The sequence below is a fragment of the Leucoraja erinacea genome, chromosome 13 (assembly GCF_028641065.1).
Source record: "Leucoraja erinacea ecotype New England chromosome 13, Leri_hhj_1, whole genome shotgun sequence".
Lineage (NCBI taxonomy): Eukaryota > Metazoa > Chordata > Chondrichthyes > Rajiformes > Rajidae > Leucoraja > Leucoraja erinaceus.
The window spans coordinates 27,649,360-27,663,859 of NC_073389.1; the positions used below are offsets into that span (position 1 = coordinate 27,649,360).

At 46.1% G+C, this 14,500-nt stretch overlaps 2 protein-coding genes across 2 annotated transcripts in view; one reads left to right on the top strand and one right to left on the bottom strand.

The window, feature by feature from the left end:
* The window catches only part of LOC129702747 (carcinoembryonic antigen-related cell adhesion molecule 7-like), a 134,651-nt gene extending 122,845 nt beyond the window's left edge, over window positions 1-11,806 (bottom strand). Inside the window, exon 1 of the mRNA XM_055644689.1 lies at window positions 11,567-11,806. The gene's annotated coding sequence lies outside the window, so the exon portion shown is untranslated. The remainder of the gene's footprint in view (window positions 1-11,566) is intronic.
* The window catches only part of LOC129702744 (prostaglandin F2 receptor negative regulator-like), a 43,736-nt gene continuing 40,956 nt past the window's right edge, over window positions 11,721-14,500 (top strand). Inside the window, exon 1 of the mRNA XM_055644685.1 lies at window positions 11,721-11,858. Within this exon, the coding sequence (XP_055500660.1) occupies window positions 11,813-11,858 (46 nt within the window). The 5' untranslated portion in view covers window positions 11,721-11,812. The remainder of the gene's footprint in view (window positions 11,859-14,500) is intronic.

Sequence of the window (14,500 nt, forward strand, 5' to 3'; positions counted from 1 at the left end):
GTGTTGCCATGTTTACAATATTTCTTTTAAATTTTAGTTTGGAGATACAGCGTGGAAACAGGGCCTTCGGCCCAAAGAAACCCCGTCGACCAGCGATCACCCAGACACTAGAGAATCTACAAATGGCGTACAGACAGCATAGTCAGGATCGAACTTGGGTCCTTGGAGCAGTATGGCAGCAACTCTACCGCTGCACCACCATGCCACAGTTTATTATTATTAAATGTGCCAAGATACAGTGAAAAACATATTACCCAATCAGTTTAGATAATACTATACCATAATATGCAGTGGCAACTTCAACGCATTCCTTTAAAATGTTCATGATTGATATCACCAGATGTTTTTAACATAAATACTAGAAATGTCGGGCTTCTGCAATGAAACAGACCGTACAAAAATCCGAACAGACAGCACGCGAGGTCAGAAACAAACCTGGATTTCTGGCGCAATAATTCTACCGCTGTGCCACTGTGCTGCCCCAACTTGTTTCTTGTTTCTTATCAAGATAGACTAAAGCAGGACTGTGTTTGTTGACTCTGATGTGTGAAGGTCACTCTAAACTACTCCGCACCAAAATAACACACAATCAACATGATTTTCAGCATAACCTTGTACTTGTCTTGTCAGGCACTGCTGAATGGCGTAGCCTCTATCCTCGATGGAGAGAATTTTAACCCCAGAAATAGGCACTTTAGGGGCAGGTGAGGCTTGCAATTAGTTTATGACTGTGATTGCGTGAACATATGTGAACATATGATGAGCGTTTGACCGACTGAATGAGCCGAATGGCCTAATTCTGCTCCAAGAATATATGAATTTATGAACTAATTGCAGTTAAGCAGCATTTATCATTTCCCCTTTGAGACAAAGAAGACCTAGCAGTCAAAGTCGAGAAGTGATTTGACGAAACATCACCTACGATGTTCTCAAGGGATGTTATCTGACCCCCTGAGTTACTACAGCACGTTGTGTCCTACTTTGTAAATCAACATCTGCAGTTCCTTGCTACTACAGCCAAATCATGTATTGCATGCAACTGGGCAGATATTGATGCAATTAATATTTTCAGGATACCAATTGATTTGTTTTATTGATACAGCATGGAAACAGACCCTTAGGCCTACCGAGTCCATGCTGATCATCAATCACCCATTCACATTAGTTCCATGTGATCCCACTTTCACATCCACTCCCTACACACTAGAGGCAATTTTTCAGAGGCCAATTAACCTACAAAACCCACATGTCTTTGGAATTAGGTTTAGGTTTAGAGATACAACATGGAAACAGGCCCATCGGCCCACTGAGTCTGCGCTGACCAATGATCACACGTACACTTGTTCTATCCTACACGCAAGAGGCGATTTACAGAGGGCCAATTAACCTACAAACCCACACGTATTTGAAATGCGGGAGGAAACCGGAGCACCTGGAGGAAACCCACGTGGTCACAGGGAGGATGTGCAAACTCCACACACAGACAACACCCGAGGTCAGGATCGAACCCGGGTCTGTGGTGCTGTGAGGCAGCGGTTCTACCAGCTGCGTCATTGTTTATTTAAACATAAATGTTGAGTTGCACAGCTTTGGGAATGACTATGCGTGGATTTAATGCCACCTTAGCAACTACAGGGTTAAGCAGTCAAGTCACTCAGTTACCAACAAGGTTGCAAAGAGGCCTATATGTACTGGAATAGAAATCGACCTCACACAAAATATTCAAATCAATAACCACACTCCCAGGTCTTTAATCTTCATTATCAGTATGAAGTGCAACTGTTAAACCCTTGTATCTGTGAGTAACTGTATGGTGCAGGAAGGAACTGCAGATGCTGGTTTAAACCAAACATAGACACAAAAAGCTGGAGTAACTCAGCGGGTCAAACAGCATCTCTGGTGAATAGGAATAGGTGATGTTTCAAGTCGAGACTTTTCTTCAGACTGGTTATTCCAGCTTTTTGTGTCCATCTTTGGTGACTGTATGGACTTGTTTGTGAGCACAATGAAGAACAATGCAGAAACAAGGAACTGTAGAAACACAGCTAGACAAAAATGCTGGAGAAACTCAGCGGGTGAGGCAGCATCTATGGAGCGAAGGAAATAGGCCACGTTTCGGGTCGAAACCCTTCTTCAGATTGATGTGAGGGTGGGGGGGGGGAGAAGAAAGGAAGAGGTGGAGCCAGTGGGCTGAGGGAGAGCTGAGAAGGGGAGGAGAAAGTAGGGACTACCTGAAATTAGAGAAGTCGATCTTCATAACGCTGGGGTGAAACACATATCGGCACAGCTGGTAGAGAACCTACAAACTCTGCACAGGCAGCATCCGTAGTCAGGATCGAACCCAGATCTCTGGCGCTGTAAGGCACCATCTCTACTGCTGCCCCACCGTGCCGCCCCTAAATCTTTTGTCTATATTTTGCCCCTAAATCTCAGAAAGTATCACAACCAATGATAAAGAAAGAACTGTAGATGCTGGAAAAATCGAAGGTAGACAAAAAAAGCTGGAGAAACTCAGCGGGTGAGGCAGCATCTATGGAGCGAAGGAATAGGCGACATTTTGGGTCGAGACCCTTCTTCAGACTGATGTCGGGGGGGGGGGGGGGGGGAAAAGAAAGGAAGAGGCGGAGACAGTAGGCTGTGGGAGAGCTGGGAAGGGGAAGGGGAAGGAAGGAGAAAGCAGGGACTACCTGAAATTGGGGAAGTCAATGTTCATACCGCTGGGGTGTAAACTACCCAAGCGAAATAGGTGGTGCTGTTCATCCAATTTGCGACTAACTCTGGCCATGGAGGAGGCCCAGGACAGAAAGGACGGATTCAGAATGGGAGGGGGAGTTGAAGTGTTGAGCCACCGGGAGATCAGGTTGGTTACATTTACAATGAAAAGATTGCGAGAACTGTAAAAGGTATAGTAACATTATATACAAATATCCTTTAGCATTTCCTCATTGACTGTGTCAAAAGTGAATATTGTTGTAGGTTTATTTATGCATCATATCCACAGATGCACTAGTATCAACTAAGAGAATGTTTGATTGTAATATGTACCGACAATGGAACATTGAGATGAGGCTCTCACAAGGGTCTCCTCGATATCCCGCAGCTCCGCTCTCACTCCCCCTCCCCGCTCTCGTAACAAGGAGAGAGTCCCCTTTGTCCTCACCTTCCACCCCATCAGCCGTCGTATACAACATATTATCCTCCAACATTTTCACCACCTCCACAGGAATCCTACTACAGGTACTGGCCCCTTCTTCCCATCTCCACCCCTTTCTGCTTTCCGCAGAGACCGTTCCCTCCGTAACTCCCAGGTCAACTCGTCCCATCCCACCCAAACCACCCCCTCCCGAGGTACTTTCCCCTGCAGCCGCAGGAGGCAGGAGTGAAACCAAAAGGATAAAGAGTTGCCGACTGTGAAACGGAGGAAGGAATGTAGGTGGAGGGTGAGGGGGAAGGATGAAACTGTTGCAAGGGCAGCCAGGGTTCAGGGGGGGAGGAGAGGGAAGTGAAAGGTAAGGGGGAAGGAAGGTGTTTGTGGATAAGTTCCCCTAAAATAAAATTAATTGCCTAAAATAAAAAGTCAACATTTGTGATCGGTGTGAAACAAAGAGGTTTAAAGGTCTATTTCACTGTATTTGTGGTCAGCAAACATGGGTCCCTATCCAAACGTTTCCTATCCATCTTCTCCAGAGATTCTGCCTGATCCGCTGAGGTACTCCAACACTTTTTTTGTAAACCGGCATCTGCAGTTCCTTGTATCGCAGCTTCGACACTCAATTCCCTGACTGATCAAGTCCCGTATGCCAAAAGTCTTCTTCACTTGCAACGTTACTTTCAGGGAACTATGTATTTAGACCCTCTGCTCTACAACACTCCCCGCGGCCCTACAGTTCATTGTGAAGGCTCTGTCCCGGCTTGGCTTCTCAAAATGCAACATCTCGCTCTTATCTGAATTAAACTCCATTAGCCATTCATTAATCTCTATCTATTCCCTTAACTCCCTTTCCACCCAGGATGTCATTAGTCAGCTATTAGGAAAACTCTAGGCACTAGAAATTGTTCCATCTTTTCTTTGGGGTCAGTTTGGGTCACTCTAATCCTGTTTATAGAAGTTAAAATCAGCCTGCAACTTCAATAGTGAGATTCACAGAACGACATTGCTGGGTTTCCGTGCATAATGCAGTGCTGAGGCTAACGTTAATTTGTTGTGGCATTCCCTATTCTTGCAAATTCTCACAGCTGTCAATGTTTCACTCCTGCTATCAATACAGCCTGGACTTAAAGAGACATACCACAACGGCACGGTGGCCTAGCGGTAGAGTTGCTGCTTTAAAAAGCTTACAGCGCCAGAGACCCAGGTTCGATCCTGGCTATGGGTGCTCTCTGCATGGGGTTTGTACGTTCTCCCTGTGACCGCATACGCTTGCTCTGTCATCTTTGGTTCCCTCCCACACTCCAAAGACGTACAGGTTTGTAGGTTAATTGGCTTATATAAATGTAAAATTGTCACTAGTGTGCATAGGATAGTGTTAATGTGCGGGGATCGCTGGTCGGTGCGGACACGGTGGGCAGAAAGGCCTGTTTCCGCTCTGTATCTTTAAACTAAACTGAATTCATGCAACACACAGCTACAGGGAAGTGTTGCTATCGAATGAATACTGAAACTGTTGAGAGTCCAGGGCAGTACGGTTCGCAGAGGTAGAGTTGATGCCTTGCAGCGCCAGAGGCCCGGTTCGAACCCGGCTACGGGTGCTGTCTGTATGGAGTTTGTACATTCTCCCCATGACCGTGTGGGTTTTCTCCGAGATCTTCGGTTTCCTCCCACATTCAAAGACGTGCAAGTTTGTAGGTTAATTGGCTTGGTATAAATGTAAAATTGTCCCTAGTGTGTGTAGGATAATGTTAATGTGCAGGGATTGCTTGTCGGTGCGGTGGGGGGGGGGGGGAAGGGCCCGTTTCCACGCTGTATCTCTAAATTAAACTAAACTCACGCAACACACAACTCCAGGAACGTGCTGCTACCGAATGAATGGATACCGCAACTGTTGCCAGTCAAATGTCTTACAGCGCCAGAAACCTGGGTTCGATCCTGACTACAGGAGCTGCCTGTAAGGAATTTGACCGAGTGGATTTCCTATGGGTGCTCCAGTATCCTCCCACATCCCAAAGACATGCCGGTTTGTAGGTTAATTGGCTTCTGTAAAATTGCCCCAAGTTGGGAGTGGATGAGAAAGCGGGATAACATAGAATTAGTGTGAGCGGGTGTTCGATGGCCGGTGTAGACACAATGGACCGATGAGACTGTTTCCACGTTGCATCTCCAAAACTAAAAACTAATCTAAAACGTAAAGTGTACTTAATTGTCATTGGTACCTATCAACTGAGCCATCCTATCAACAACTCAAGAGCAGTTCTGAGCTACTATCTAAGTCATTGGAGACCCTCAGACTATCTTTAATCGGACTTTACTGGACTTTATCTTGCACTAAACGTTATTCCCTTTATCCTGTATCTGTCCATTGTGGATGACTCGATTGGAATCATGTATAGTCTTTCTGCTGACTGCTTAGTAGGCAATAAAAACTTTTCACTGTACCTCAGTACACGTGACAATAAACTAAACTAAACTAATGGACAATGAAATTATTTCCTATAGCAGGGTGACCAGAACTGAACACAATGCTACAAGTATGACCTCAGCAGCATCTTGTACAACTGTCCCATTACTGCAGTATTTCAGGCCTGTAAAAACTATACGCAGAGATAGGATAATAAACAAAAAATATCAATAAATGAATAACCGACCAGCGCACAATAACTCAAAGTCCTTGGTATTACCAAAGGCGACCATCATTCATAGTTGAGGTTAGTGTGGTATGGTGTTCAAGAGCTTGATGGTTGCTGGGAAGGAGCTGCAGTCTGAAGAAGTCTCGGCCCGAAATGTCACCTATCTATGTTCCCCAGAAATGCTGCCTGACCCGCTGAGTTACTCCAGCACTTTCTGACCTTTTGTGTATTGGACGTTATCTGCATTTCTTTGTCTCTGCACTCTGTTCTTGATCCTGGAGGTGACAGTTTTCATACTCCTGGACCTTCTTCCCGATGGCAGGAGTGAAATGAGAGCGTGGCCAGGGTGGTGTGTGTCCTTGATGATGCCTTTTTAGAGGCGGTGGGGAGGACAGGACCCGTGATGGACCGCTAATCTCCTTCGTTCCTGGTCGTTTGAATTGCCAAACCATGATTCACCAAGTCAATATGGCTGTAGAATTTCAGTCACCCTCCAAGGTATTAGTCAAAAAATGACCTGCACTGTTTACCAAGTTAGTTATTGAAATGCAAGATGTTCTGTGCCAGTGGAAAAGGCACATCAAATACAATGATTCTTGCAAATTCTCACAGCTGTCAACGTTTAACTACTGCTATCTTTGCAGGCTGCTCTTAAAGGGACTTACCACACTCACACAACACACAGCGACAGAGAAGTGTTGCTACTGAATGATTGGATATTGCAACTGTCCAGAATCAAGTGCATTTAATTGTGGGTGCGGGATGTACCGACAACGGAACAATTAAATTCTTTCCTCGAGCAGCACTGTGGCACAGCGGTAGAGTTGCTGCCATTACAGCGCCAGACCCGGGTTCGATCCTGACCACGGGTCCTGTGTGTAGGGAGTTTGTACTTTCTCCCTGTGACCGCGCAGGTTTGCTCCGGGTGCTCCGGTTTCCTCCCACACTCCAAAGACGTGCAGGTTTGTAGGTTAATCGGCTTTGGTACAGGATTGTAAATTGTAATAGGGATCGCTAGTCAGCATAGATTCGGTGGACCAAAGGGCCTGTTTCCACACTATCGCTAAACTAAAACTAAACCTGCTTCTAGTTCCTTTGTTCATATTGCAATTCATAACAGAGATAGAGCATTAACTCTGGGGGGGGGGGGGGGGGGGGGGGGGGGGGGGGTGCTTAATGTCTAGTGTGTAGGGAGTGGATGTGATAGTGGGGTAACATAGAACTAGTGTGAACGGGTGATGGATTGTCGGCATGGACTCGATGGGCCGAAGGGCCTGTTTCCATGCTGTATTTCTCTGAGCTCTAAACAGGTTTTATTCTTTATCCTGTGTCTGTACACTGTGGATGGCATGATTGTAATCATGTATAGTCTTTTTGCTGACTGGAAAGCATGCAACCAAAAAAGCTTTTTCCTGTACCTCGGTATACCTGACAACAATAATAAACAAAACTTTTACATTCTTGTGAAGTCACTTATCTGAAATGGCAGCTCCTGCCTGCAATACAGATTGTTATAATAATACTCCTCAGTGATCAGATAGATGAGATAATGCTGGGGAAGTTTGCACTATTCAACTTTGGAAGAAGTGAACACTTTTTGAAGGGAGTAAAAGACACAAGGCAAATGAAAAGAAATTAAACTAGAGCAAGGCAAGGAAGCAAGTTCAAACTAGTAGAAGTCAGGTCCAATATTCAAGCCAGGAAACTGTCACTCAAACAATGTGTGAACAATGCTTTGTATAGAGGTCCAGGTAAATCCAGATATAACGATCCAGGTAAACGGATGAGGAGCAGTGAATGTCCTGATTGAGAGCAGAGAAAATTTAGCAGAAGTAAGAGTTAAGAAAAACTGAATATAATAAAAAGGATTGATGGTTTATACCCTAGAAGCTGGTTTATACCCAGATGCTGGTTCATACTCAAGATAGACACAAAATGCTGAAGTAACTCAGCGGTTCAGGCAGCATCGCTCACAAAATTGGATAGGTGGTGCTTCAGGTCGGTACCCTTCTTCAGACGTATGTTTTGATCAACATAAAATTTTATGACAGACACAGCATTCATACAATCACCCAAACACTAGTTCTATCCTACACACTAGGGACCATTTACAGAAGCCAATAAACTTACAAATCTGCACGTCCTTGGGATGTGGGAGGAAACTGGAGCACCCGGAGAAAACCCACACGGTCATAGGAAGAACGTGCAACCTCTGTACGGACAGCACCCGAGGTCAGAATCGAACGTAGGTCTCTGGCGCCGTGAGGCAGCAGTTCTACCGCTGTGCCACCTCAAACCTGATGGTCATCCTTGTATATATAACTCTGCACACAATATCAGCCAAACAGCTCAGCAAAGATTACAAGAATATTAAGGTGGTCAAAGTGAAATGATTTCGACAATTTTATTGTGCTATTTATAGTACGTGATATTTTAGTTTAGAGATATGGCATGGAAAGACAGTATTTTGTACACTTTATAGGGTCTATATAACCAGCTGTCTTTTCCTTTTTGCTACAAATAAACCGCTTATTTACAGGAAGGCATACACACAAAACCAATGCAGTGACATTGGGCGTTTGGGTGGCACAGTGGTGCAGCAGTAGAGTAGCTGCTTCACAGCGCCAGAGACATGGGTTCGATCCTGACTATAAGTGCTGTCTGTGAGTTCGCCCTGTGACTGCTTGGGTTTCCCCTGGATGTTCAGGATTCCTCCCACATTACAAAGACGTACAGGTATCTAAGTTAATTCGCTTCAATAAAATTGTAATTTGTCCGTAGTGTGTAGGATGGTGCTGTGTACGAGGTGATCGCTGGTCGGCGCAGACACGGTGGGCGAAGGGCCTGTTTCCGCGCTGCATCTCTAAAGTATCTCTCAAAATACTGAGTATAATTTAACACGCTGTGTATAGTGTTAATGCTTGGCCAACAGTGCCATACACTCGAGTTCCAAACTTTAATTTGTTTCAAATTAACTTTATTTCAAATTGTTTCAAATCAATGACTTGTCCCACCCGGTCATTCCTTCTTCTCCCCGCTCCCACCCAGCAGAAAATACAGAAGCTTGAGAGTACACACCAACAGACTTAGGAATAACTTTTTCCCCTCTGTTATCAGGTTTCTGAATGGTCCTTCCTTAAGCTAGGGTACTGTCCGATTCACCGCTATCCCATTGCGGGCATTGGACTTAGTCTCTGAAACTGATGCGCTACATTGCAGAGAATTATACTCTGCACTCCGTATCTTCCCCTCTGCGCTACCTACTGTACGCGAGTTTGGCTAGTTTGTACCTATGTATGGTATTATGTGATCTGTTTGGATAGCGTGCAAAACAAAGCTTTTCAGTCTACCTATTAAGATTTAATAGGAACCCGAGGGGTAACTTATCATTCAAAGGGTGGTAGGTGTATGAAAGGAGCTGCCAGAGGAGGTAATTGAGGCACGTATAATCGCAACGTTTAAGAAACATTTAGACAGGTACATGGATAAGTTGGTTTAGTGGGAAATGAGTCAAATGCAGGCAGGTGGGACTAGTGTCGGTGTAGGCAAGTTGGGCACAAGGGCCTGTTTCCACACTGTATGATAATGACAATTATGACATTTGGATTGACATATAGATAGGAAGGGTTTAGAGGGCTATGGGCCAAATGCAAGCAAATGGGACTAGATCCATGTGCCAAATTGGTTGGCATGAACAAGGTGGGCTGAAGGGCCTGTTTCTGCCCTGTATGGCTCCATGACAGATCACCTAATTTTGCTGCCAGTTATAGTGTCGAGATAAAACGTATGTCCTTGTACATTTTCCTCTGCATGAGAAAGCAGATAATTTCTCTGCACTTCCTAAGGTCAAATGGCTGAATCTGTAACAATTCCTCAGTGCAGCTGGCACTTAAAGATAAAGCAGGAACATTTACCAGCATGACCTACCCTAGTCCGAAACCCGAGAAAGCAAAAATTAGAGACAAAAATAGCAAGATCATTGATTGAACAAAATTCAAAACTTAACACTACGAACTCCAACTAAACTCTGACACACAAACTGTCTTTGTTGCAAAAAGGACTTTGAGCTTTCTTTTGTTTTGGACTATATATATTTTTATTTATTGAACTTTTTTTTGTTTAGCTCAATAGCACAGTGATAAAGTTGCTGCCTCACAGCCCCAGAGACCTGGGTTCAACCCTGACTGTGGGTGCTGTCTGTACGGAGTTTATACATTTTCCCTGTGGCCACGTGGGTTTTCTGTTTTTTCTGGACCATGGGTGCTCTGGTTTCCTTACACACTCTAAAGATGTACAGGTTCATAGGCTTCAGTAAAAATTGTAAATTGTCCCTAGTGTGTAGGATGGTGCTGGTGTACAAGGATCAGTGGTCGGCATGGACTCGGTGGACTGAAGGGCCTGCTTCTGCGCTGTAAACTAAAAAGTAAACTAATGTGTTATCTATGATTATAGTCTTATCATATAGTATTATAGTGTTATCAGTCTGAAGAAGGGTTTCGGCCCGAAACGTCGCCCGCTGCACCCGCTGAGTTTCTCCAGCATTTTTGTGTACCTTCGATCTTCCAGCATCTGCAGTTCCTTCTTGAACACTGTTATCTATGATTACTGTGTTTACAGACTTGCAATGCTGCTGCAAGTAAGAATTTCATTGTTCTATTTAGGTACACAAGACGATAAAACACTTTTGACTCTTGGCCCTCAGCAGTGCTGCCTGATCTGCTGAGTTACTCCAACTCATTCTTTTGTAAACCAGTATTTGCAAGTCCTTGTTTCAACACACTTCAACACTTTGTGTATTTTTAGTTTAGTTTTATAGATATAGCATGGAAACAGACTGTTGGGCCCAACAAGTCTGCGCCCACCATCGATCTCCCATTCACACTAGTTCTACATTATCCCACTTTCTCATCCACTCCCTACACACTAAGGACCAATTTACAGAGACCAATTAACGTACAAACCTGCACGTCTGGGATGTGGGAGAAAACCAGAGTATCCAGAGAAAACCTGCGCGGTCACAGGGAGAACTTGTAAACTCCACGCACAGACAGCACCCAAGGAGAAATTTATTTAGTCAGAGGGTGGTGAATCTGTGGAATTCATTGCCACAGATGGCTCTGGAGACCAAGTCATTGGATATTTTTAAAGCGGAGATTGACAGGTTCTCGATCAGCAAGGGTGTCAAGGGCGAGAAGGCAGGAGAATGGGGTTGAGCAGGAAAGGTAGATCAGCCATGGTCGAATGGCAGAGCAGACTCGATGGGCCGAATGGCCAAATTCTCTTCCTATGTCTTATGGTCAGGATCGAACCTGGGGTGCTGTGAGGCAGCAACTCTGCCAGTTGTTTTAATACATATCCCACTTTAATACAAATCAAACTGTTGCAGGGGTGAAGTAACAATGTAGCACATGTGTACATTTGTAACAAGGAGCAGTAGTGGAGTCCCACAGGGATTGAGTGAGGCGGGAGGGAGGAAACGAGAGGAGGCAGAGGAGGGGATGTGGGGAGGAATGGAAGGAAAGAAGGAGGGAATGGGGGTGAGTGAGAGGGAGGGAGAACGCAGGGTGAGAGGAGAGAGAGGCGGGAGGGAAGGAGAGAGCATGGGAGGGGAGGAGAGGGGAGAGAGAGAGGGAGCAAAGATCCTAGAGAGAGGTGGGAGTGAAGAAGGAGAGTAGGCGGGGAGAAGGTGGAGGAGGCGGAGAGAAGGTGGAGGAGGCGGAGAGAAGGTGGAGGAGGCGGAGAGAAGGTGGAGATCCGCCCGCCTCCTGCCCGCTCCCATTACCTGTCGGGCTGGCAGCGCAGCGGTTCCCAGCAAAGATCTTTGATTCCCAGCGCTGTGTGTTCCCTCCCGGCCGTCGGCGAGCGCGGCTTGTTCTCTTGGGGGAGGTTTGATTCAGGTTCAGTGTCTGCAGCGAGCGGCGGAGCGTGAGACCGCCCCATGGTGCGGGGAGCGACACCGGGAGCCCGGGCGTGAAGCCGGGGAAGAGAGAGACTGCGAGAGGCGAGGCGAGGCCATCCCGGCGGGGACATGCGGCGCTCCGCCGCGATCCTCCTACTGCCGGCCCTGCTCTGCGGTGAGTCTGGGGGAGAAAGGGAGGGATAGAGAAGAGGATGAGGGGGAAGGGTGAGAAGGAGGGGGGGGGGGGGGGAGAGAAGGAGGGGAAGAGGGAGGTGGAGAATGGGGAAGGAGGGTGGGAGAAAGGGAAGTAAAGAGAGTGAGAGAAGGAGGGAGAGGGAAAGAGGAAAAGAAAGCGGAGGGAGGGAGAAATTGGGAATGGGCGTGCAACTGGGGGGAGGTGGAGAGACGGTGTTGTGAGACTCCAGGCCGGCGGGCGGGCGGGTCCCAGACGCTGCACCGGGACTACTCGTCCCCGAGGTAGTTTTACCCATCGAATATACCCGTCATTATCGCTGCCCTCTTTCCCTGCTGCCGCCCCTTCGGGCAGACGGTGAGGGGGTGGGTGTCGCTAAACAAGGACCAGGGCAGTGTCATTTCATTGTTAATGTGACATCTGTGAAATCTCGGTGTGAAAGCTGCTGGTTCAATGGTACTTTAATGTCACATGTACTGGGGTACAGTGAAATTCCTTTTTGTATATAGTCAGGGCTGCCGACATTGGGTGAGAGTTGAGAGTGAGAAATTGCGAGGGGGCATAGTGACCGAGAGGGACACCGCCCTCCCACAGTAGGGAGCTTTTGCATTTTCAGCTTGAAATTGTGCAATCTGGTGCATACTGTAGCGAGTCTTTTAACTTACACTTGAATGCAACATTTATGCTTTAATTTGGATTAAGTATGAATAAGGTTAGGCTAAATTACATTCCACAATAGAGCCAGCCTCTGACCAACAGGCGCAGCACATGAATGACTATATTCATGTATTGAAATCAGATTATAATTCATGCTGTTATGCATATATATAGAGAAAAAAACAGAAACAAGGCATGAGTCGGACTTCCATCACTGTTCTGCACAAATAAATCAATCAACCTTACCCTTTGACTATAGAAACAAGACAAAAATAATGCCACATATTCAATCGTATATGGTTCAATGAAATTAAGATATATATGGAAAACATATATATGGAAACAGGCCCTTCAGCCCACCAAGTCCACACCGACCAGCAATCTATCATACACCAGTTCCATCCTGCACTCCAGGGACAATTTACAGAAGTCAATTAACCTACAAACCTGCACTTCTTTCGGATGTGGGAGAAACCGGAATATCCAGAGAAAACCCATGTGGTCATAGGGAGAATGTACAAATACTGTACAGACAGCACCCGTAGTCAGGATCAAATCTGGGTCTGTGGTACTGCAAGGCAGCAACTCTACCGCTGCGCCAACGTGCCACACCATTAAATTATTTTTTCTGTAATATATTTATTATGGTGTCACGTCAATAAAGATAAACACATGATTCTGATTTCTGCCCTTAGTTGGATAATACACATCTCCAGTAATTGTATTTTATGGCTGGTTTTCAACCTTGTCAGTCTGAAGGTCTCGACCCGAAACATCACCCCATTCTTTCTCTCCAGAGATGCTGCCTGTCCTGCTGAGTTTTTCTAGTTTTTAGTGTCTATCTTCAGTTTAAACCAGCATCTGCAGTTCCTTCCTACACTCCTTGTTAAGCGAAACGGGTTCTATTCTCGTAATATTATTCACCTCAACTAAGTTTTTTCTTCACCTCGTTGCTGCAGAGAATACAATTCCAGTTATCAAATTTTTCTTCAAAGTGAAAAAAAAATTCCAGCCCTGCCAACATCTTCAAAAATTGCCCCTGGATCCTCTCCAGAGCAATTGTACCCTTTCTACAATGTGTCATAGTCTTACAGCATGGAAACAGGCCCTTCATCCCAACTTGTTCATGCAGATCAAGATGCCCCATCTAAGCTAGTCCCATTTATCTGCATTTGGCCCAGATCCTTTTAAACCTTGTGTGTGAATGAGAGTGTGTGTCAGTGAAGCGGCGACAATATCCGGAGTGAGCGGAGTCTTGGCGATGCCCGGGGAGCGTTTCCCTCTCCCCCCTCCCGGGCGGGCCGGCCAGCCCTGGGCAGGTTAGGGTCAGTGACCCGGGGGTCAGGCATCGGAGCGGCTCTGGAGGCGGGACTGACGCCCTCACACACTCGGTCCACTCCTGGCTCCGGGCTGGGGATAAAATTCCATGCGGTGTGGACAGAGCGGTGGACTGACACAGCAGAGCCACCGGGGGTGGGAGGTGTGAGCGGTGCCTCAGGGGGGGGGGGATCGGTGCTGGGACCACTGCCGTGTCTCACCTACCACACCATCTGCACGGGAGAAACTACTTTCCCCCCCCCCCCCCCAAATTATCCCGCGGGCCGGTAGTTTGACAGCTCTGCTTTAAACCAAGTTGGCAGCCCTGATATAGTTCAGTACAAGATACGCATCTCAGATGCTGAGTCTGAAGGTTTGTTCTTTGCAATCGTCCTGAAGTGACTGTAGCGTTTGCATGTTGATGGAGTTGCTGCTGTCATTTCAGCAACATCAGGATGCTTTTATTGTCTATTGTGCTTATTTGTCAGTGTCGTTTTAACATTGCAGGGACAGTGTGTAACCGATTACAGCCCACCCCAACTCTCTGCTCTCTGTTTTACCAGATTAAGGTGTTTATTTTTAGAATTAATTCCCCCTTCAACCTTAGATGAATACAAATAGTTCAGTTTTAGTTTTTTATTGTCAGGTGT